This window comes from Pangasianodon hypophthalmus, chromosome 2 (assembly GCF_027358585.1).
Source record: "Pangasianodon hypophthalmus isolate fPanHyp1 chromosome 2, fPanHyp1.pri, whole genome shotgun sequence".
Classification (NCBI taxonomy): Eukaryota; Metazoa; Chordata; class Actinopteri; order Siluriformes; family Pangasiidae; genus Pangasianodon; species Pangasianodon hypophthalmus.
The window spans coordinates 34,036,561-34,059,263 of record NC_069711.1 but is presented as its reverse complement, the minus strand read 5'-3'; the positions used below and the strand labels follow the sequence as shown (position 1 = coordinate 34,059,263).

At 40.9% G+C, this 22,703-nt stretch overlaps 1 protein-coding gene across 2 annotated transcripts; it reads left to right on the top strand.

Moving 5' to 3' along the window:
• Positions 1-4,351: 4,351 nt before the first annotated feature.
• LOC113523651 (neuronal pentraxin-1) lies at positions 4,352-12,373 on the top strand. Of its 2 annotated transcripts, none has more exons than XM_026909638.3 (5): positions 4,352-4,869; positions 7,241-7,445; positions 8,705-8,949; positions 9,645-9,824; positions 11,700-12,373. In XM_026909638.3, exons 1-5 carry the CDS (start codon positions 4,441-4,443, stop codon positions 11,919-11,921), a joined length of 1,281 nt encoding a protein of 426 aa, XP_026765439.1. In that variant the 5' UTR covers positions 4,352-4,440; the 3' UTR covers positions 11,922-12,373. The 2 variants fall into 2 exon arrangements, with proteins under 2 accessions (XP_026765439.1, XP_026765438.1); XM_026909637.3 differs by having other exon boundaries at positions 7,238-7,445.
• The last annotated feature ends 10,330 nt before the right edge of the window (positions 12,374-22,703 follow it).

Below are 22,703 nucleotides of genomic sequence, written 5' to 3'. Positions count from 1 at the left end.
AGGGATATGAAATTTATTTACTAGTTGCTCAAACGATGCGCGACATCTGCGGTCACGTCAATGTTGGACTTCCTGCGTCTGGTTTCGGTGGATGCTGGAAAAACAAGGAGCAAGATTTATAGAAAGACATTAAACAAACAAGCGCACATGTGAACAAGCTAATGAGACAAAATGAGAGTAATCACAGGGACACAACGAAGTGTTCAAGGTGTATTACTGATCACCACGATCGAGCTGTCACTGGGGTTTAACAGTAAAGGTAATACGAGCTAGTTACGAATATGTGTGTGTGTGTGTGTGTGTGTGTGTGTGTTTAATGTTTAAATCAGCGTTATTTATCTTTCCTTTCCAGCGTAGTGAGACTTTATATTTCAAGCTGATCCAGAACAACAAATCTAATAAAACAAGGCCTGAAATGACACTGCGTGATGTCAGTAGTGTTACATTACTTGAGCATCGTTGCAGCATGAAGATGTCAAAATGAATCAGTAAACGTTTTCAGATCTAATTGTTTCCATTGTTAGATTTCAGTCAGAGATTTTTCTTTTCCGAAACCTCGAGTAGCAGCTGATATCGATACCCATCCCATATCGTTTTTCCTTAAAAACTTCAATTAAGATTTCAATTTTTTTTTGGAACTGAAGAAGCACTTTACAGTTAAACTCTTTCACACAAAACTCACTTACATTGTAAACAAATATAATAAAATATAAAGTGTAAATATAATAAAAATCATTCCTAACAAAAGAAAAAAATAGCCAAGGCTTTTTCCAGTTCCACAAATAAATTTCTTTTCCAAATCTTTTTTGTCATTTGTTACAGGAGCTGATATCCGGTGTGTTTTCTCCGATATCTGTTCCACCGTTTTCGGTATCGGCCCGATACTCATCCCGGCGTCGGATCGGTGCCGTCTCTAGTGTCTAGTAAAAATGAAATGTTGTTCGTTTTGCAGATGAATGAACTGTACAAGTGTCTCACATCTGACCTGGATACATTTGTAATTAAAACACATCCATGTTTTATTCATCATAACATAATTTAGCCTTTTTAAATTGCGTGTTCTGTGAAATCTAAAAAAATTTTAAAATTTCATGTACTGCGGCTTTAAGATGGAAACCGTTGTTTACGTATGATTTCTCTGAATATTTTTAATTTTCTAAACGGCTGTATTGTAAAAATGTACTTTTATTTCTTCTATTTGATGATTCAGAAGTAACAAAAATCCTCCCTAGTTATTTAATTATATATTTATTTGTTTATTCATTATTTTATATAATTTATAATCTTTATCATTTTATTTTTTTATTACCTGCCACCCTGCCTTCCTGCCTTTACATGTTAGCAATATGTAAAGTTTTTTTTTTTTTTTTTTTTTTTTAATGCTAAACCCACTCCTAAGAGGAAAAAAACAAAGAGAATAAAAGGAGGAAAAAATTTAAAAGAAACAAAAGCAGAGATAATTTTTTAATAATTTTTGTTTTAAAAAAAAGTACAAATTTAGGGAGAAAAGATGCTAAGAATTTACAGATGTTATTTGACAAAAAAAAAAACTGAGTGGAAAAATAATTCATATTTTCTGAACTTGAAAAATAATCATTCAGAAAAATTCAGAGGAATTTTGTAAACAAAACAACCAATAATAACAATAATAATAATAATAATAATAGTTATAATAATAATAGTAATAATAATGATAATAATAATAATAGTTATAATAATAATAATTCACTTGAAACATTTGTAACAGTGATTTAAGGAAAGATTTATTTCACAAAAAAAATACCTCTCTTTGTTTCTCATTTCTCTGTCTGGAGATTTTCAGCATACTGTTCGCCTCATAACAGAGCACCAGGTCTGAGAAATCTGGGAAAGCTGCTGTAAGGCCGCGCTGCAGCTACACACCAGGTCAGAACGCTGTTTTTATTAAAAGCTGCTTTGCCAGGAGGCGGATATTACAGCGGGGACCTCTGTCTCTGTCACACTGCTGAAAAGAATAAATCAATAAAGGGATAAGTGAGAACAGCACGGTGTTTTGTACAGCATATGGCACTGGTGTGCTTTAGTGGAAATCTAAATGAGGGCCGATAAATGAAGACAAAGTGTACCGGTGTACACACTCCGGTCCGGAGAGGATTCAGTCCACCGTGAGTACACGCTTAATTGCAAAAAAACAACCCAGTGGCTCATTTCTGTAGAAAACTCCACATCCAGGTGGATCAGGAAGTGAATGAAACGCAGAAGCCAGAGGTCATCGGCGGATAATCAAGCTGTACACCTTCGCTTCCACAAGCTGCGTGGTCTGCAGGTGCGGAATCCAGAAAATATCCAAGAGCCGCAGTTAACACCCGGTCCATTAAGCGATTCTTTCACAGACTCCACGTCCACGGCAAGTCGCTGATTCAAACACTTCTGATCGATAATGAGACAAATTAAGCACATCTTGAGGGTCAGTCTGGATAAATACAGGGCGAGGAACAGAGCGTGTGCTGATGATTATTACACTGATGAATTAAACAACACTGTAGTCTGAGTTTGCGCTGATCTTGCACAACTGTAGTTAGAGGAAGTTCAAATGAGTTCATTAATGATGATGATGATGATGATGATGATGATGAATACATAATGAAAGGGTCAATTTAGACTCCACTGGCCTCAGAGCATCTGAGCGATGGGTTTGATTTCAGCAAGAAAGTGGTTTGATCCTGAATCGACCCAAATACAGGAAGTAAACTAAACATGCTGTGCATTTTGGGCTGCTGATGACAATTTTCTCGAGATGTGAGCTGCTAAAATGAGCCGCGAGACTCAAACTGAGCCAAAGGACAGAGCCGCAGTGCCGCAGAAATGCTGTGTGCTCTGGAGATTTGGACTGACGGACAAAAAGAAATGAGTAGAATTCGACTGGGGATGTCTCCGCCCCCAAAAAATCTAATTTAATACCGTTAAAATATTCTTCAAACAGGAAGGAAGCTATTAAAGAAAAACTAGTTCAGATATTTGACCTTGCTGCGACCTTGACCCTATTTGGCTCAGTTTCAAAAATCGAATCAATTGGTTACAAAATTCCAATTAAATCCTACAAACATTCAACCATTCAATCGTTCTTGAGATATTGCACTAACGAGAATAGACGGACTACCTGAAATCATAACGCGTCTGTACACCACCTAGTGGTGGAGGCAAAAAAATAAAAAGCTGCCAAAGGTTTGTTTAACTTTCTTCCATCGCCATGTTTCAGGCCAGTGAATAAAAGAGTTTTACATATGCATTTTTTTTCAGCTCTACTCGCCACTCAGACACCATTATTTTTGCAATAGCAAACGAACCAGACATATAAATTTCCCTCTGCTTCAGAGATTCAGACTCAGCAAACAGCCTAATGAGTGCGAAGGATTTGATTAAAGTTAACTTGGTAATGTTTCTGATAGAGAAACCCTCTGTTCTAGGGGTCTACAAAGAACCTTTGGACCACTAAAGAACTGAAGAACTAATGCACTAACTAACTCATTCTAAAGAGATACAGATATGAATAGGAGATGCACTCATCATATACTATTTTGTTGAGACTAAAGGTGTGTATCTTATACACACGTGGTATTAACATGGGTCCTGGGTGATCGGATCACGTACCTCTGTCCACTTAGGATCCGATTACCCAGAATGCATGAGTTGCTTCCTGCAGGATGTAATACGGTATCTCTCATGCTGGTGCCAAAGGTCATGTGTGAAGAACACGAGACAAACAAACACCACATTCATTAGCATCATTAGCATGAACGTGATATGTAGTAACTCCCTGGTGTGGTCAGAGTTGCCGTGGTTTAAACTATTACTAATCAGAACCAACTAAATTTGATAGAAATATTGCCAACTGGTACAAATAAATCTCATAACCGTGTGGTTGGGATTTAAAATCGTCTCTAGTTGAGACTGATTATGAACTCGAGCTGAGGTTGAGGCGCTGTCAGAGCCACAAGTCACACACAAACTCAACATCTGGGAGACAAAAAAAAACACCTTCCAGGTTTTAGTCCACGCCCACGTCAGGTTTAAATCAGAATACAGGTACAGGTAAGCAGTAATCAGCTACAGATATGCAGCATGACGTCATGAAGCCAATGCATTCATTATGCACTCATATCCTGCTCCTCTGCACTCACTCCATGTCCACGGCCATGTGCTCCTTCAGAACAGGACATCAGGACACTTGCACTAGCGCCCTACACTGTACAACCGCAGAAATGTCACTTTTACAACAGGGGGCGTGGCGAGGGGGCGTGGCTTTCGCACCGACAGGACTGACGCGCGCTCTCTGCGCTCCTATATAAGCGGTTACGCGCAGCGCAAAGTCCCACAATCTTCTTTCGCGCGTCAGGATACGAGGAGGCTTAAAGGAGAGAACAAAACACACAACTGCTCACACCTACATAGAAACCCAGAATGGAGCGAGTCTCTTGGACACTTTTGCTACTTTCCTCCGCGGTGGTTTTGTCCGGATCCGCGCAGGAGTTCGGCGCCACGCAGTTCGTGTGCACGTCGGTGCCGAAGGACGCGGACCTTTGCGCGGCCACGATGCAGAACAGCGCGCCGGCGGAGGACCTGAAGAGCACCGTGCTGCAGCTCCGGGAGACCGTCCTGCAGCAGAAGGAGACCATCATGAGCCAGAAGGAGACCATCCGAGAGCTGACGGGGAAGCTGAGCCGCTGCGAGGGCGCGCAGGAGGACGGAGGAGCCGCGCAGAAAGCCGGCGGACGCAGGAAGGAGCCGGGCAAGAACACCATGGGGGACGTGTCCCGAACGCCCGGGGACACACTGGCGCAGCTCGGGCTCACTTTAGCCACGCTCAAACAGAGGCTGGAGAACCTGGAGGTACTTTAATCCTGTTAATGGATGACTGAGGAGCGAGAACTCAGCACAGTCCATGCACACACACACACACACACACACACACAGGTTCCACTTGGTTCGTTCCTCTTGGAGAACTCTATGTAGAACCATAAGACAGAAGGTTTCCCTTTATGGAACCCTTGAGGAACCATTTTTTTTTTCTGAGTTTATTCAACCTAAAATCAGCAGTGTTTAATTCTGTTCACTTATCATTTTTTATTAATATATATATATATATATATATATATATATTCTATGATTAGTGCTAATTTATCACACTAAGAGTTTATTAAACAGTGTAAAGACTCAACACTGTTAGAGTTAATTCACTTCGATAGGTGTTAATTCAATAGCATAAGAGCTTATTTAAAAAGGCACTAAATGTGTTAATTCTACACTGTAAGGCTTTATTTCAATTCTGTAGATATTATATTATATTATATTACATTATAAAATTTCTTCAAACACTGAAAGAGTAGAATTAACACCGGAAGTGATAATTAAACAATTTATGATTAAAAACACTGTAAAAAGTCCACTCGAGGTTGTAGCTGCAGGAGAGTTTATGTAGAATTATAAAATATAAATATTACTATTTAATGTTATAACACATAATAACCTGAAGCTGTAAGTGTTAATCAAATAAAGCAGCAATCAACACTCCTCTCGGGACTGGATCTACTCAATAATTCAAGTAGATATTAATTTCTGTAAAATGAATAGACCGAATTCCAGCACAAAATGGGTTGAATTAACATTAGTGTTCATTAGTGACTCATAAAGCAGTGTTAATTCAACACTGTGTGTTAATTCAGCACTGAAACAGGAACATCTGCACGTCTTTATCTGTATTTCTGACTCGCTGTATGCCTCATGCCTCCTAATCTCCTCCAACATGTGTTAATGCGTTGAGCAGGTGTTGAGTGCTTAGTAACGTAGAGGAGTGTTGAGTCGTGATGATTTGTTTTCTACGTGTGCAGCGTCACAGTCTAAGCCTGAAATGAGATTATCCGGTTTCTAAGACGTCCTTCATGCAGCAGAGTGTCCAGCGTCTACTTAACACTCTTCACAGTGTAATACAGCGAACGTTAATTTTACGCTGTTGATGCAAATTCAACACAATTCTGTGCTTTAACACTTTTAAAACAACAAATGTTTTTAATTCAACACTGTATGATGATGTTAATTGGACATTTAATTAGGACAGTTCGTTTACCATTTGTTTTTGATGTTAATGTGTAAAATTATCACAGTGATAATTAGAGACTAAGAATTATTTCAATAACATAGGTACTAATTCAACACTAAAAGATTATTTAACACTAAGGGTTTATTTAAGATGAACACTTTGGCACTAAATGTGTTAATTCTACACCTTAAGAGTTTAATTCACCTTTATTGGTGTTAATTAAATACCGTAACTATTCATTTAACACTATGAGTAAGACTGATGACTCTAATTATGTTAATTGTAAAATTAAAGCGTTAACACTAAAACTAAACACAGCAGCATTGCAACAAACCCTCACCTTCAAATTAACACCCACAGGCTTCTTAAAAAGGCACAGTGTTAAATTAACACCTGTGTTACTGAATTAATATCTCTTATGTTAAGAGTTAAATCAACATCACAGACAGAGCACAGGTGTTCATTTAACACAGAGGTAATTAATTTAACACTGAGGGTGTTACTTCAACACTATGGGTGTTGATTCATCACTGTTTCACTGTTTCGTCAGTGTTTATGGAACCTATTCGGTGTTGAGTGTGTGATGTGAGCGATGTGTTTGGTGTTAAGTCTATGCTGAGTGAAGTGAGGTGTTTACTGAACGTCCTCAGCACTCTAAGTGTGTGATGTGAGTGATGTGTTCAGTGTAAATTCTACACCGTGGGTGTTTATTCGATGCTGAGTGTTTGTTTCAGTGCAGTGTTTACTGAACATCCTCAGTGCACTGAGTGTGTGATGTGAGTGATGTGTTCAGTGTAAATTCTACACCGTGGGTGTTTATTCGATGCTGAGTGTTTGTTTCAGCGCAGTGTTTAGTTACACAGTGTTTACTGAACGTCCTCAGTGCACTGAGTGTGTGATGTGAGTGATGTGTTCAGTGTTAATTCTACACTGCAGGTGTTTATTCGATGCTGAGTGTTTGTTTCAGTGCAGTGTTTAGTTACACAGTGTTTACTGAACGTCCTCAGTGCAATGTGTGTGTGATGTGAGTGATGTGTTCAGTGTAAATTCTACACCGTGGGTGTTAATTCGATGCTGAGGGTTTGTTTCAGCGCAGTGTTTAGTTACACAGTGTTTACTGAACGTCCTCAGTGCTCAGTGATGTGGTGTTTAACTCCTCAGCAGTACAGCCGGACGAACGGCTCGGTGCAGGCCAACAGTCTGAAGGATCTACTGCAGAATAAAATCGATGACATGGAGAAGCAGGTTCTGTCCCGAGTCAACACGCTGGAGGAGAGTAAAGCAGGAACGAGTAACGACACGGAGCAGCGCAACCGCGTGGAGTCAACACTGAGCACACTACACCACCGAGTCACTGACCTGGAGAAAGGTAACACACACACACACACACACACACACACACACACACACACACACTGAGCACACTACACCACCGAGTCACTGACCTGGAGAAAGGTAACACACACACACACACACACACACACACACACACTGAGCACACTACACCACCGAGTCACTGACCTGGAGAAAGGTAACACACACACACACACACACAGACACACACACTGAGCACACTACACCACCGAGTCACTGACCTGGAGAAAGGTAACACACACACACACACAGACACACACACACACATTGAGCACACTACACCACCGAGTCACTGACCTGGAGAAAGGTAACACACAGACACACACACACACACACACACACACACACACACACACACTGAGCACACTACACCACCGAGTCACTGACCTGGAGAAAGGTAACACACACACACACACACACACACACACACATTGAGCACACTACACCACCGAGTCACTGACCTGGAGAAAGGTAACACACACACACACACACACACACACACACACACACACACACTGAGCACACTACACCACCGAGTCACTGACCTGGAGAAAGGTAACACACACACACACACACACACACACACACACACACTGAGCACACTACACCACCGAGTCACTGACCTGGAGAAAGGTAACACACACACACACACACACACACACACACACTGAGCACACTACACCACCGAGTCACTGACCTGGAGAAAGGTAACACACACACACACACACACACACACTGAGCACACTACACCACCGAGTCACTGACCTGGAGAAAGGTAACACACACACACACACACACACACACTGAGCACACTACACCACCGAGTCACTGACCTGGAGAAAGGTAACACACAGACACACACACACACACACACACACACACTGAGCACACTACACCACCGAGTCACTGACCTGGAGAAAGGTAACACACACACACACACACTGAGCACACTACACCACAGAGTCACTGACCTGGAGAAAGGTAACACACACACACACACACACACACACACACACACCCTGAGCACACTACACCACCAAGTCACTGACCTGGAGAAAGGTAACACACACACACACACACACACACACACACACTGAGCACTGACCTGACACACACACACACACACACACACTGAGCACACTACACCACAGAGTCACTGACCTGGAGAAAGGTAACACACACACACACACACACACACACACACACACACACTGAGCACGCTACATGAATATGTTTTCCCCTGTTTTCCCGCAGGTCCTAAAGGCAGCAGACCCGGTGATAATTTCCAGCTGACGTTCCCGTTACGCACTAACTACATGTACGCTAAAGTGAAGCGCAGTCTGCCGGAGATGTACGCCTTCACGCTGTGCCTGTGGATCAAATCCAACGCCTCTCCCGGAGTGGGAACGCCGTTCTCCTACGCCGTGCCGGGACAGTCCAACGAGCTCGTGCTCATCGAGTGGGGCAACAATCCCATGGAGATCCTCATCAACGACAAGGTACTGCCAATTACACAGCACCGCTGAATTCTGGATTCTGATTGGTCGGAAGGTGCTGAGAAATTTCCGTTATTGTTAATGTTTCTATAGCAACAGCTCATGCACAGGGACTTTTATAGTGAATGCTCCACATAGTAAGGGATTTTTTTAGAAATCTCTGATATGGTGAAGTTTTCTGTAAGGAGACTTTTATTTAACATTCATGGAAGGAGTCTCCAGTGTCAGAGGTAAAGCTGTAACTAAATTTTCCGACATTTTCAGGACAGACGAGTTTACGCTCTGTAGTTTCTCCACAAGTTACCTTTTTTTTTGTCTTATTGACTTCAAGAGAGAGAAAAAATAGAGGCTGGTGAGGGAACGACTGTTTATAGCTGCTATAACGTAAGTGAGAACAGGAACTAACTGAAGCTGATGTAACTATAAACGGATAAAAAGTATTACGTCTCGTTCTTTAATAAATAATAATTTGTAACCGTTGGCAAATTGCTGCGGTATAAGAGGAATAAAACACTCAGGGACATGCTGTTCATAAGGAAAATAATGAACTTGGGGGTAGAAACAGCAGCTCCTCTTCATTTCACCGTAACAATCGTTGATTATTTTTCTATAACAGCAGCACACACACACACACACACACACACACTGTTTTATTCCTTACCACTACGACTAATATAACACCTGTCACTCTGTTACAGGTCGCAAAACTGCCCTTCCTGATAAACGACGGGAAATGGCATCACATCTGCATCACGTGGACGACACGTGACGGCGTTTGGGAAGCGTTTCAGGACGGCGTTCTGCGTGGAACCGGAGAGAACCTGGCTCCGTATCATCCCATCAAACCCAACGGAGTTCTGGTCTTGGGCCAGGAACAGGTGAGGAACTTTTACAAATGAGGGATGAATCCTAAATCACTAGATACAGTGCACTATGTAGGGTGTGAAAGTTATTATTTACCTAGCCTAGCTCTAAACAGTGGATTTTATACACTATATATAGTGCACTCTATCTATCTATCTATCTATCTATCTATCTATCTAAGGCCCTGTGTAATGTCTTTATAAAAAGAATTTAAAGGTGCATTAGGTAAGATTATTCAGATTTTTTCATGATAAGATCTCCAAAAGTTAAGCAGATAGATTCGACATTTTAATGATTTATTTTTACTCCTTTATATTTGATCATGTTTTACAGCAACTTCCAGGTTATTTGTACGAGTAAGAAATAAAAAAAATGGACTATTGCACATTTTAAGGAGCAGAATTGCAAATGGCTCACTATTTGGCATATAGCGCACTACATAGTGTGTAGAAGCTATAATTTTATGCCCTATATATATGGAAGAGGAGGCTGAAGCGTCTGTTATTGGGCGTTTAGTGCACTAAGTAGGGCATGAAAGTCATTACTGTCATGGTTAGAAGCCATGTCTCCTAGGTAGTGCACTTATTAGGGAGTAGGGAGCCATTTAGGATTTGATAGTTAAACTCTTTAACAGACCTCATTAAACACCCAGAGTGTGTTCTAAAAATGTTCTAAAAAAGAGACGTTAGGGAAATTTCAAGTTTGCTAAGGGATTTCTTTTTCACAGCGAGGAATTCACAGCGAGACATTTTTACACATAAAAAAATTAGGACATTCGTGTCACCTAGAAAAAGATTCAGTATTGGGAATTGGTTAGAGCAGAATCCCGAATGACTGGAGCTGGCGCTTCACCGGATGCATACGAAGGTTGTGTGTTTTTTTTTTTCACTTCAGAAGAACATTTTCTCTTAGCTCACAGCTGTGATGGACAAGCGAGTTTCTTTTCTTCTGAGAAATGTAGCTTCAATTTATTATTCAATCATTTATTAAATATTAATGAAAGAAAGCTGGGTGACAAACAATCTGTTATTGTATTAATTTTTGTCATGAAGGTAAAAAAACATAACATAAGAGGCAACTCGAAAGAAAAAGGTTCCTCCAACTAGGTGACTGGAAATACGCGACTGAAATAGTTTAACTTGATAAGCTTCTAGATTTAACTATTTCAAATGTATCTAAACTGAAGCTACAGTTCATCAGCAGTGAAACTCATTAAAGGTGAGTTAGCGGTTGATGCTAAGTGTAAATTAAGTGTAATTTTTAGTCCTATAGAGTCTTTTTCTAGTAGTTTTCCAACACATCTGAGAGAAATGTTGATATTTCTGACAATTCTGTCTCGTTTCCGCTTTCATTATGTCTTCAGATTGTCCTTAATGACTACAAGCTAGCTTGTTTTATTGTTAGTCAGTTACCTAGCAACAGAGTGTAGGGTGTGGGTGCCATTATTTTATCCTCAGTAACATAAGACAAGTTCTGAAACTTTTGCGTGAAGTTCAAAGAACTGGAAAAGGTGCAATAAATAAAGGGATATAAATCGAAATAAATCTATAATAATCTATATAAATTTAAATAAATACACAAAACTATAAATAAATACAAAATAAAAAAATTATAATAAAAACTGAGCTCTAAAAAATTAAATGTACAATAATATAATAAAGATATGTGTATTCACAGTTTATATGTTTGTTTGAAATAAAAAGGCTCTGGGCTGCAGGTATAATTTGTGAACTTCACACTCTGAGTCGGTTTCAACTGGAATTTAATTTCACTTTCAAACTTTAATTAGACTAGAAATAGCAATATCCACCCCGGCAGCCCTGTTTGCTCTCCGTGATATTTATAGAACTCACAGACATTTGGTTTGTTTTTTCCTTTCCTCCTGCTAGGACACGTTGGGCGGCGGATTTGATGCTACGCAGGCGTTTGTGGGCGAGCTGGCGAATTTCAACGTGTGGGACAAGAAGCTGACGTCTGGCGAGATCTACAACCTGGCAACCTGCAACAGCCGAGCACAATCCGGCAACGTTCTGTCCTGGTCCGAGTCGAACATCGACGTGTTCGGCGGCGCCACCAAGTGGATTTTCGAGCCGTGCCGTCAGCTCAACTGAACTGCCATGGAGAAACGAGAAATAAAAAAAGAAATAATAAATAAAAAACAGCGCCGATCCGAGATGCGATATTTCTAAAGCTTCTGTCCTTACTTGTCTTCATTTTGACGTTGATTTTAAAAAAAAAAACGAAAAAACAAGAACGGTACCTGATGAACTGAATAAGAGCACAGATTTCTATGAATTCTTACATATTTGTGTGCGAAACAGAAAAAAAATTCTTCTCAGTCTTGTCAGTCTTGAAAACTTTTTCCTGTCGTATGTTTTGAAAACCGTAACACTGGCTTTGGTTTTTTGAACTTGGATATTTTTTTGTTTTTGTATTCTTCTTCTCAAATCGCACTCAGCTTTTTTTTTTTTTTAAATTAGCTTTTTCTCGGTTTGTCTCGGAAAGGAAGCTGGAAAGACGTGTCAAAGATTGAAAAATTTTAAAAAAAGGAAAAAAAAAACGATCAGAGGATGGAAAGACGGGTTTATTGGACGGTATTTTACCTCAAGATTGAGTTCTGCTCTTTAATGGGGTCTCTGGATTTTGCACTGTGACTACAGAAGGTTGTGAGTTCAAACCCCAGAACTAGCACCGCTTGGGTTCTCGACTCGTCAGCTCTGTGCTCGGATCGGATTCGGTCTCGGCTGTACGTCGAGGCTTAGTAGTTGATCAGAAGGTTGCGAGTTCGAATCCCGGAACTGTCAGAAAGCCACTTGTATGTTATTTTAGACCTGGACGTTGAAACTGTCTGGATCAATGTAAAATGAATCAGATCATTTAATGTTTGATGGTTATGTAGATGTTATAGGATAAATCTTTTATTTATTATATCCAGTCTCTTCGGATGTTTCTCTTGAGGATGTCGTTCGATTTTGCCAACACGAACACGCTTACGAGCCTGAGTGCCTTTGGGCTGGAGCACCGATTCAGCAGCACACACACTTTTTATTTATTCCTTTATTTATTTCTTTTTTAAATTCGCTTTAATTGTCGTGTTACCTTTACAGATTGCAGGTTCAAACGTGTTACACAGATTATGGTGTGTGTGTGCGTGTGTGTTTTTTTTGGCAGGTGTTTGTACACTGTAATAGGAATGTTAATGCATAGCCACAGCATGAGCGAACAAACGCTGCGTCACAGTTTGCTTTTTTTTTCCCTCTCTCCTATGGTTTGGGTCGGGTTTTTCTACTGTATTGTTATACGCTAAAAGCATGGCACCACTGAGAGATCTAATTTTTGTAATAAAATTGTGATAGAAAAAAGTTCTTGGTTTTCATGCAGTTATTAAATTGGTTGAATTTCTGCATAAAGTGGGTCAAGACGATACCAAATGGCTTCCTTAAGCACATATAAGTGCACTAAATACTACAGAGTGTATACTACATAATATACAGTGCACCCTAATACATAGTGTGTGGGTGCCAATACTTGAATATATTGAAGTGGAGCTGAATCCTGAATGTTTTTCTGGACTAAACATGCACTAGAAACAACTAGAAACCATTTTATCTCATATAATTTCCTTATATGTGGCGTAGGGAGATAAATCCCAAACTTCCTAAAAATATAGTGCACTACATAGGGCATAGGTGCCATTATTTCCTACTTGTAATAGTGAAAAATGTAAAAATAAAGAAAGGTGCACAGTATATAGGGTATAGAAACCATTACATATGATGCAAGAGCTGAATAATGGAGATGTAGTGCACTATATAGAGTGTAGGTGTCTTTCCTACTGTCTTACTTCCACTACATAGTGAGCAGAAGCCCTTGTTTCACACCCTATGTAGTGCACTTATACCAAAGGCCAAAGATTTACACATACTTAGGTATATTCAGTCTCAGTTTTTCACAACTCCACACGTTTCCTTACGTTTGGCGAGTCAATGAGGGCGTCTACTTTCTTCACATTAGAGGTCATTTTAAAACAATTGATTAGAGACAGATTTATTTCAGCTTTAATTCACTGTATCAGAATTCCAGTGGGTCAAAAGTTTACATGCACCAAGTTGACTGTCTCTTTAAAAAGTCTGGAAGATTTCAGAAATGAATCTAATCACTTTTAGAAGCTTCTGATTGGCTAATTGTCATAATTAGAAGATAACTGGGAGTGCACCTGTGGCTGTAAAAGAACCTACCTTTAGATACAGTGTCCGGTTCAGTTATAGTCCGATTCGTCCTTGGAGCAATTTCTAAACAACTAAAGGTACGAAGAGCATCTGTACAAACAACAGCACGCAGATATAGAAATCTTGCGTGCAACCACGCAGACACTGCATCATTCAGGAAAGAGGCACAAATTAACTCTCAGGAATGAACAAACTTTGGTCTGAAAGGTTCAACCGAACCCCAAGACAACAACAAAGGAACTGGTGAAGGAGTTGGAGGCATCAGATAGTAAATTACGTACATCCATCATTAACAGAGTCCTACATCTCCGTGGCATGAAAGGCTGTCCTGCATGGAGAAACACCTTCTCTAAGACTTCCATAAAAAAGTCAGACTGAAGTGTGCAGATGATCGGCAGTCTTTTGGGGGAGTGTTCTCTGATCAGATGAAACAAATATTGACCTGTAAGATAGTGATCAGCTCTAGGTATGGAGGAAAACGGATGAGGTTTTTAATCTGAAGAACACCATCCCAACTGTGAAGCATGGGGGTGGCAGCATCATGTTGTGGGGGTGTATTGCTGGAAAAGGGGCACGTGCACTTCAGAAAGACGGCATCATGAGGAAGGAGGATTAGCTAGAAATACTGAAGCAAGACCTCAAGACATCAGCCTGAGTGTTAAAATTGCTCACAACTGGATCCTAAACAAACCACCCAAGTTATAACAAAATGGCTTACAAGCATCAAAGTGAAAACACTGGAGTGATCATCACAAAGCTCTGACCTGAACCTAACCTGAAGGCTCACAAACCTGACTGAGTTCCAGCAGAGCATCGTGAGGAGCTTGTGGAAGGATCGCACACGCCACAACTTAACACAGGAAGTGTACGGTAACATGAAATGGGCGGAGTCGTGAAAAGTTCAATTCAATTCAATTCAATTTTATTTGTATAGTGCTTTTATAATGGACATTGTCACAAAACAGCTTCGTAGAAATAAATACATTCAAATTCAATTAAACCAAAATAAATTGTAAATATGTGAATTTACCCCTAATGAGCGAGTCAGAGACGGCGGTGGGGAGGAAAAACTCCCTGAGACGACATGAGGAAGAAACTTTGAGAGGAACAAGAGTCAAAAGGAAACCCATCCTCATCTGGGTGACACCGGATAGTGCGATTATAAATAAATCCCTTCTATAAATGTGTAAAACATGGACAAATAGTGCAGTTGTGCAACCAATAAATTCATCACAGTTTTCACATGTGAAAAGTCCAGTTCGTTAAACGTATCCACTGTCCACTGATGGAGTCCTGAGTGCTGTTTTTAGCCCCAGTGTATGTAAACTTTCAGCCTCGACTGTATACAGAACAGCATTATGAATCCCAGATCACTCCATACTGGGTATATAAAGGAAAAGTAGGGAAAGATGGAGCAGGTGGAGAGATTAGTGGGAAGTGGAGGAGTATTACATGTACACTAGAATAGAGCCCTTATTCCCTACCGAGGGAATTTAATCACAGACAAGGTCAGAGTGCTGATGGAGAAAGACAGGCTGAGAAATATTCAGTACAGTAACAATCCTGAGAGCCATTTTCAGTCCCAGGATTACTGCAGCTGAGCAATATGATCCTGAAATATTATTATTATATCAAATTATAACTACTTCTTTAAAACTGACCATGGATGTTGAAATATTTCTATATCAAATGTCTTATATTTTCCTCTTTTCCATAAATAAGTTATTCTGATAGATTCTGACTACACAAATGAGCAAAGGTGTGTTGTAACTGAAAATAATATGCTAAAAAATGAAGGAATTAAAACAAAAATGAGAGAAAATGGCTCTAATACTAAAAATAAACCAAAAATAAAACACAGACATGACAATTTGTTGACAATTTTCTCTGAATTCACGTCTCTTTTAGTAAAAGAAAAATGACTGAAACTGAAGCTGAGACACAAAAAACTCTCTAAAAATAACACAAACAAAACAAAACCCAAGTATTAGACAAGAAATTAGACAAGAAATCCATGCTTTGTTTAAATAATAATAATAATAATAATAATAATAATAAGCTTTAAAATGAGACATGCAGCACAAATGCTTCACACGCTTGCGTCGAGAGAAAGAGGGAATATATATTTTTTATCGTGATCACTGTTGAGTGTATTTTATTCCCTCTCCGTCGGGAGCACATGAAGTATTCATTGTGACATTTAGCGAGTGAAATGGTGTGTTGGCGAGGAGTGTTTACTCACTGCGTCGCATCACGACGGCCCTTCAACGTCATAATCACCCGAGTGACTATTAACCAGCTGAGGTGTGTTTGTTTAACGCTGATTTCAGCATCCCCTCGGCTCCATCCAGCCATGGCTGTGTTCCAAATCACTAAAGAGCCATGTTCCAGCTCTAAACCGCTGTTTTCTTCCTTACTTCCTCACTTCCTCACTTACTACTTCCTCTTTACTGCTTCAACTCACTCATTTTATCCTCCTGCTGCCAAAAAACTCAGATCTTACCAACTGAAAAGATCTGCGTAAAGTTATATTTGTTTAATATATAAGGAATAAAACACTCCATGTTGGGCTGTTGCAGAAAACAACGAGTACACAACAGGTGTAATATTTATTTATTACAGAGGGACACTTCACCCTGGAGGACTAGTGGTAAGGCCACAGTGCTCTCACTGCTGAGGCCTGGGTTCGATTCCCGGGCAGGAGACTGACCCCAGCTGCTGAGACTGTGTGCAACAGTGTGCTTTAGGTGCCTGTCTCAAGCCCGGATAAAACTGGGGAGGGTTTGTGTCAGAAAGGACATCCGGCGTAAAAACTGTGCCAAATCAAATACACAGTCCACTGATCCACTGTAGCGACCCCTAACAGGAGCAGCCGAAAGAGCAACAACAACAGAAGGTGCATCATACTTTTTATCCATTACAGTTACATTTAATGAAACATCCACGAATAAAGAAACAAAACAAAGAGAGCAAATTAGTGAAAGTGAAAGAAAGCTAAAGGTAAGGAAGCAAGGGAAAGGGTGAGAGAGAGAGAGAGAGAGAGAGAGAGAGAGAGAGAGACTCATAAATGACAAAAGTGGGACCCTGAAAGGGAAGAGAAACGGCAACTGTGATAAAAAGAGAAGGAAAGAGAAATTCTACTGAAAAAGAGAGGATAGGTTTGTGGACAGAAAGAAAGAAAGAACAAAAGAACGAAAGAAAGAACAAAGGGGAACAGGAGGAAAGACAGATGGGGAAAGAGTAACAGAAAGAGGAGGTGAGATGGTGGAAGAGAGAAAGAGAAAAGGTGGAAAGAAAGAGGCAGAATGAAAATGTAAGGGAAAGAAAGAAAGAAATGATAGAGTGACAGCAGCAGAGATGGTGGGAGAGAGAAAAAAAGAGAGACAGAAGGAAAAAGAAAAGAAAGGATCTCCGGGTTCTATGTGTGTATGGAGTAGTTTGAATCTAGAACACACTCTGTCACCTACATGCTAAAAAATGAATTAATAAACGTTCTCGCTACGTTCTCGCAGTCGTTCCCTCACCAGCTTCTCTTCCTTCTTCACCGTATTAATGATTTATTTCATCTGTTGAAGTTCCTGTGAATGTGCTGTTACTATAGAAACGATAACGTATCAGAACGAGTGCATAATATAAACCTGCGCTACTGTCAGGGCTGCTGTTATAGAGAATTCATCAACACCTCCTGACCAATCAGAGTGCAGAATTCAACAGCAAACAACTTTAATGATCGAGTAGAAGATAGAAACACATTTTCCATTCATTCACACATCTCTACCGGCCAATCAGTGAAGAGGTGGGCGGGGCATTTGGATGCTTCAGTTTCAGATCACAAGGAAATTGTACTTTTTCGGTCTAGTTGTCTAGTTAGCCTAGCAAAAACGAAATAAAAAAGGATTCATTTGTGAAGTTAGCTATGTTACTATAGCGTGTTTATGTTAGTTTTCCCGAAAACTCAAAAACAGGAACAGAAGCCTGTTTGGATTCGAGTACAAATTCGGTGTTACTTTACACTTTCCTGCAGGTTTTGTGTATCTGTGTACTCTCTGAGCCAAAGTTATGATTATAAATTCTCCCCTTTGAAAAACTAGCTCCATCTTGGAAAGGAAAAATTTTATACAGAATTTGCGGTTAATTAATACATGATTTACAACAATAAAAAAAAACGTTTCACTTAGTCAAATCTGGCGTTTTCTGTTCTTATCTCTGCAGAAACGAGTCCAAATTCTTATCTGTGGTAATCACACACACACACACACACACACACACACACACACACACACACAGTGGATAAGGTTGAAAACAGATGGGGTATCCCTTTAAGCTCCTCCCTCCTTATTATAAACTCAGATTTATCACTTAATCACCTCCAGATCAGGCTCCAGTTTTACAAGCGATGATCATCTTCTCTCTCAGACTCCCTGCTGTTTATATGATCTGGTTTAGAAAAAGCAGAATTTCAGGAGAACGCAGGCGGTGAAGACGGTAAGCCATCCATCACCACGCTGCTCAAGGTGACTGCAGTGGCCTACTTCTGCTCTCGCTGGCTTTCAGTCCTGTGTGATCGGGTTCTCAGGGTCAGGACGCGCAGAACGTGACGAGACGATGAGCTCGAGTGCGGCGCTGATTTTAAAAGGCAATGACTGAAATCAATCAGAAAGTACAAGTACAACAATCAGAAATAGATTATTATCAAGAAAAGGACAAATAATGGACTAATATTCAGAACAAAGTTGGTCACATATCAGTCAGAGGCTAGTGAATCATATCAGACTCAGTGTTCTCGTCAAATATCGAATCATCCGCTTAAGAATCGCAATCGTATACGTAACGTATCACGTGGAAGCCTGAGGGTTTCACTCCTACTGGACAAACGAGCGGTATGAACAGGTTTATCTCATTATTATTTCAAACAAAAGAAAAATGTTCAAGACAGACAGCAAGATGTCAAAAAAAACATACACACAAATTTAAAAACCACTTCACAGCAGCTAACAAGGTGAAATCTGGCGGTTTGTGGAGTCCAGATGTGAAAGTGGAGCAGAGAATGAGCTCAGGGGTTTTCATCTCTCTCTCTCTCCCTCCCTCTCTCTCTCTCTCTCTCTCCATCTCTCTCTCCCTCTCTCTCCCTCTCTCTCTCCCTCTCTCTCTCTCCCTCTCCCTCTCTCTCCCTCTCTCCCTCTCTCCCTCTCTCTCCCTCTCTCTCTCTCTCTCTCCCTTTCTCCCTCTCTCTCCCTCTCTCTCTCCCTCTCTCTCTCTCCCTCTCCCTCTCTCTCCCTCTCTCCCTCTCTCCCTCTCTCTCCCTCTCTCAGACTCTCGGCTGTTGATTAAACTCTCTGAGTGGTGCTGGTTCAGCCTCGGGGACGCCACTCTGTGAGAGAGAGAGAGAGAGAGAGAGAGAGAGCAGAAGATGAAGGGATGATAATGAGAGAAAGAGAACTCGCTGGTGAGAACATGGAGCACGTGCCTGGCTTCGGTTTCTAAACGCAGTTATGTAACGTGCTACGGGATTTAAAAAAAAAAAAAGAGAATGCCACTCGATGGTCCAGGATGAGCTGTAAAAAGCCACAGGAGAACGAAGGATTCTGTGGGAAACGATGCTGATGCTTTGTTTCAGCACCGACTTGCACTCATTCGCTCTTCTGTTTCAATTTATATAAAAAACATGCAATGTCCAAATACGCTTATTTCTGCTCACTTCCTGCGTTACGTGAGGAAGAAACAACCACGTGCTGTGCAGCTTGTAGGAAAATAATCAACCACAGGGTGGTGTGAGGAAGCCGAGTTGCTCTTATCACCATGGAAGCTGATGGTTTTTCTTTAACAGCTCATCCTGAAGTGTCGCACCATTTTCCAGCAATTACAATTTTTATTTAAATAAGAATGACACTTTATACTTTTTATCTGTTTATAGCTACATTTAATATCTCTCAGCCTCTTTTTTTTCTCCAAGACAACGATGATGGAAAAACGACAAAGTTACAGCTTTACCTCTGATTATTACAAAGCACTGACATTGGAGACTCCTTCCGTAAATGTTTCAGTAACCGTAGCAACGCTTAGACACGTTTTTAATCTGTTCATCTGCCTGTGAATGCGCTGTTACTATGGAAACGATAATGTAATAGAACGAGTGCATTAATATAAACCTGCACTACTGTCAGAGCTGCTGTTATAGAGAATTCATCAACACCTTCTGACCAATCAGAACGCCAGCGGGATGAAGGCGGGGCTGCAGCACTGCACCCGTGTGAACCGAGACACGTGTCTTGTTAACGGTAAGAGCCGATCCTGAGTCAGGCGGTTTCCCCGGCTTCTCCCTGCGCTGAATCATTGATGAGACGAGCGCTCCTCCCTGCTGATGACCCGATGAAAGATGCATGAACAAGGGAGAGGCTCAGCCAGGAACGGAAGAGTGGAGGAGGACAGGATGGAAGGACTGAGCGGGGGGAAAACATAGGACGGGATGTACAGAGAGGGAGAACAGTCAGTGCAGGAACGAGGGAGGGATGTGCTGAAGTGGGGGAGGGGATCAGAGTTGGGCATGGAAGGATAGAGGAGATAGCAACGAGGAAAGGATGATGGGATGGAGGGATACAAAGAATGAAAGACAGAGAGAGAGAGAGAGAGAGAGATATAATGGGAGATAAAAGAATGGCCATTAGGAAACAGCGAATAAAATGAGGAGAGACGGAGAAAAAGGTGTGTACAGCATGGAATTAAAAAAAAAACATAAAAAGAGGATAGGAGGATGATATGGAGGAGTAAAGGATGAAGGGATTCAGAGATAGGGAGAAAGGGAAGATGTGGAATGGATAGAATAATAGAGAGGTACCAAAGGGAGAGCAGGTTTTGATGGACAGAGGAATAGGGAGATAACTAGAAAGGTGGGAGGAGGATAGGATGGAGGGATAGAGCGGGAGAAAATGGAGAGAAGGATATGATGGAGATCTGGAACAGGGAGAAGAGAAGACAGGATGGACTGATAAAGATCAAGTAAAGGGAAGAGGAGGATTTGATGGATGGATGAATAGAAAAGGATTATACCTTCTTTTATTCCACTCTTTTCCCCTCCATCCAACACTCCTCCCATCTCTTTATCTCTCTATCCATTCTTCCAATTTATATTTCTCTCTCCCTCTTTCCTGTCCTCTCTCTAGTCTATCTCTCATTTCTATCTCTATCCCTCCATCTAATCCTCCAGTTTGAATTTCTTTCACTCCTTTATTCCACTTCTCTCCTCCCTTTCTATCCCTCCATCCTATCAATCTCTATCACTTTCTATCTCTCCCTAATGTTCTTCTTTCCACCTTTCATCTCTTTATCCCCTCATTGTGTCCTCCTTTCCCTACTCTATCTTGCTATCCCTCCATCTCCTCTTCCTCTCTCCTTTTATCTTTCATTCTCTCAATCCTGTCCTCCTCTTGTGTCTCATCTCTTTAATCCTTTTAACCCATCTCCCATCTCTTTTGTATCCCTCCATCATGTTCTCCTTTCCCTACTCTATCTCTCTACTCATTCGTTCTATTCTCCTCTACCCTATCTATCTACTTTCCCTCCATCCTCCCCTCTCTATTCTTTCTCAATCCTGTCCTCCTCTCATTGTTTCTATCTCTTTATCTCTCCATCCAATGCTCCACTTCCAATCTCTCTCTCTTCCTATCCCTCCATCATCTCCTCTGCTCATGTTTCAATCTCTTTAACCCCATCCTCTCTTCTTTCTTATCCCTCCATCCTGTCTTCCCCCTCTCCTTTTCTATCTCTCCATGCCTCCACAGTGTTCGTCTTTCCACCTTCCATCTCTCTGTTCCTCACCTTTTCCTACTTTCCTCATGCTATCTCTCTATCCCTTCATCCTGTCCTCCTCTTCCATTTCTATCTCCATCCCTCCATCCAATCCTCCATTTCTTATATCTCTATCCCTCCACCCTGTCCTCCTCTCATGTTTGAATCACTTTAATCCATTTATCCTAATCCTCTCTTCTCTCTTCTATCCCTCCATCCTGGTCCTTCTCCTTCATCTTGATGCCCCTCCATCATGGTCTCCTTTCTTTACACAAACTCTTCATCCTATTCTCCTCTCCCCTTTCTATCTCTATCCCACCATCCTCTCTTCCTCTCCATATTTGATCTCTCTGACCCTCCATCATGTCTTTATCACTTTATCCTTTCTATCACTCTATCACTCCATCCCTCCATTATGTTCTTACCACCTTCCATCCTGCCCTCTTCTCCATATTCTATCTCTCTATCCTTCCCCTTCTCTAATATAGTAAAATTTCAATCTCTTTAATCACTTTATTCAATCCTCCCTCCTCCTTTCTATCCCTCTATCTATCTATAATCTTTTTCATTCCACATTCTCTTTCTCTATCCCTCCTCTTTGCCATCCCTCGCTCGTGCCTCTGCCCCTCTGCAGTGTTTGGCTGGTGTTCAGTGATAATGCGCTTCCCGCTGTGTGTTATTGCATTAAAACAACATCCAGCAGTTTTTTATTGCTCTGTGGCGCAGAAGCCGAATCTCCCACAGTTACATCAGGATGAGCGACAAGAGATGAGTGTGTGTGTGTGTGCGTGTGTGTGTGTGTGCGTGTGTGTGTGTGAAATAATATCGTTAACCCTATTTGAAACGTACCTGCACTTCAGCTAAAATAAAAATGTACAA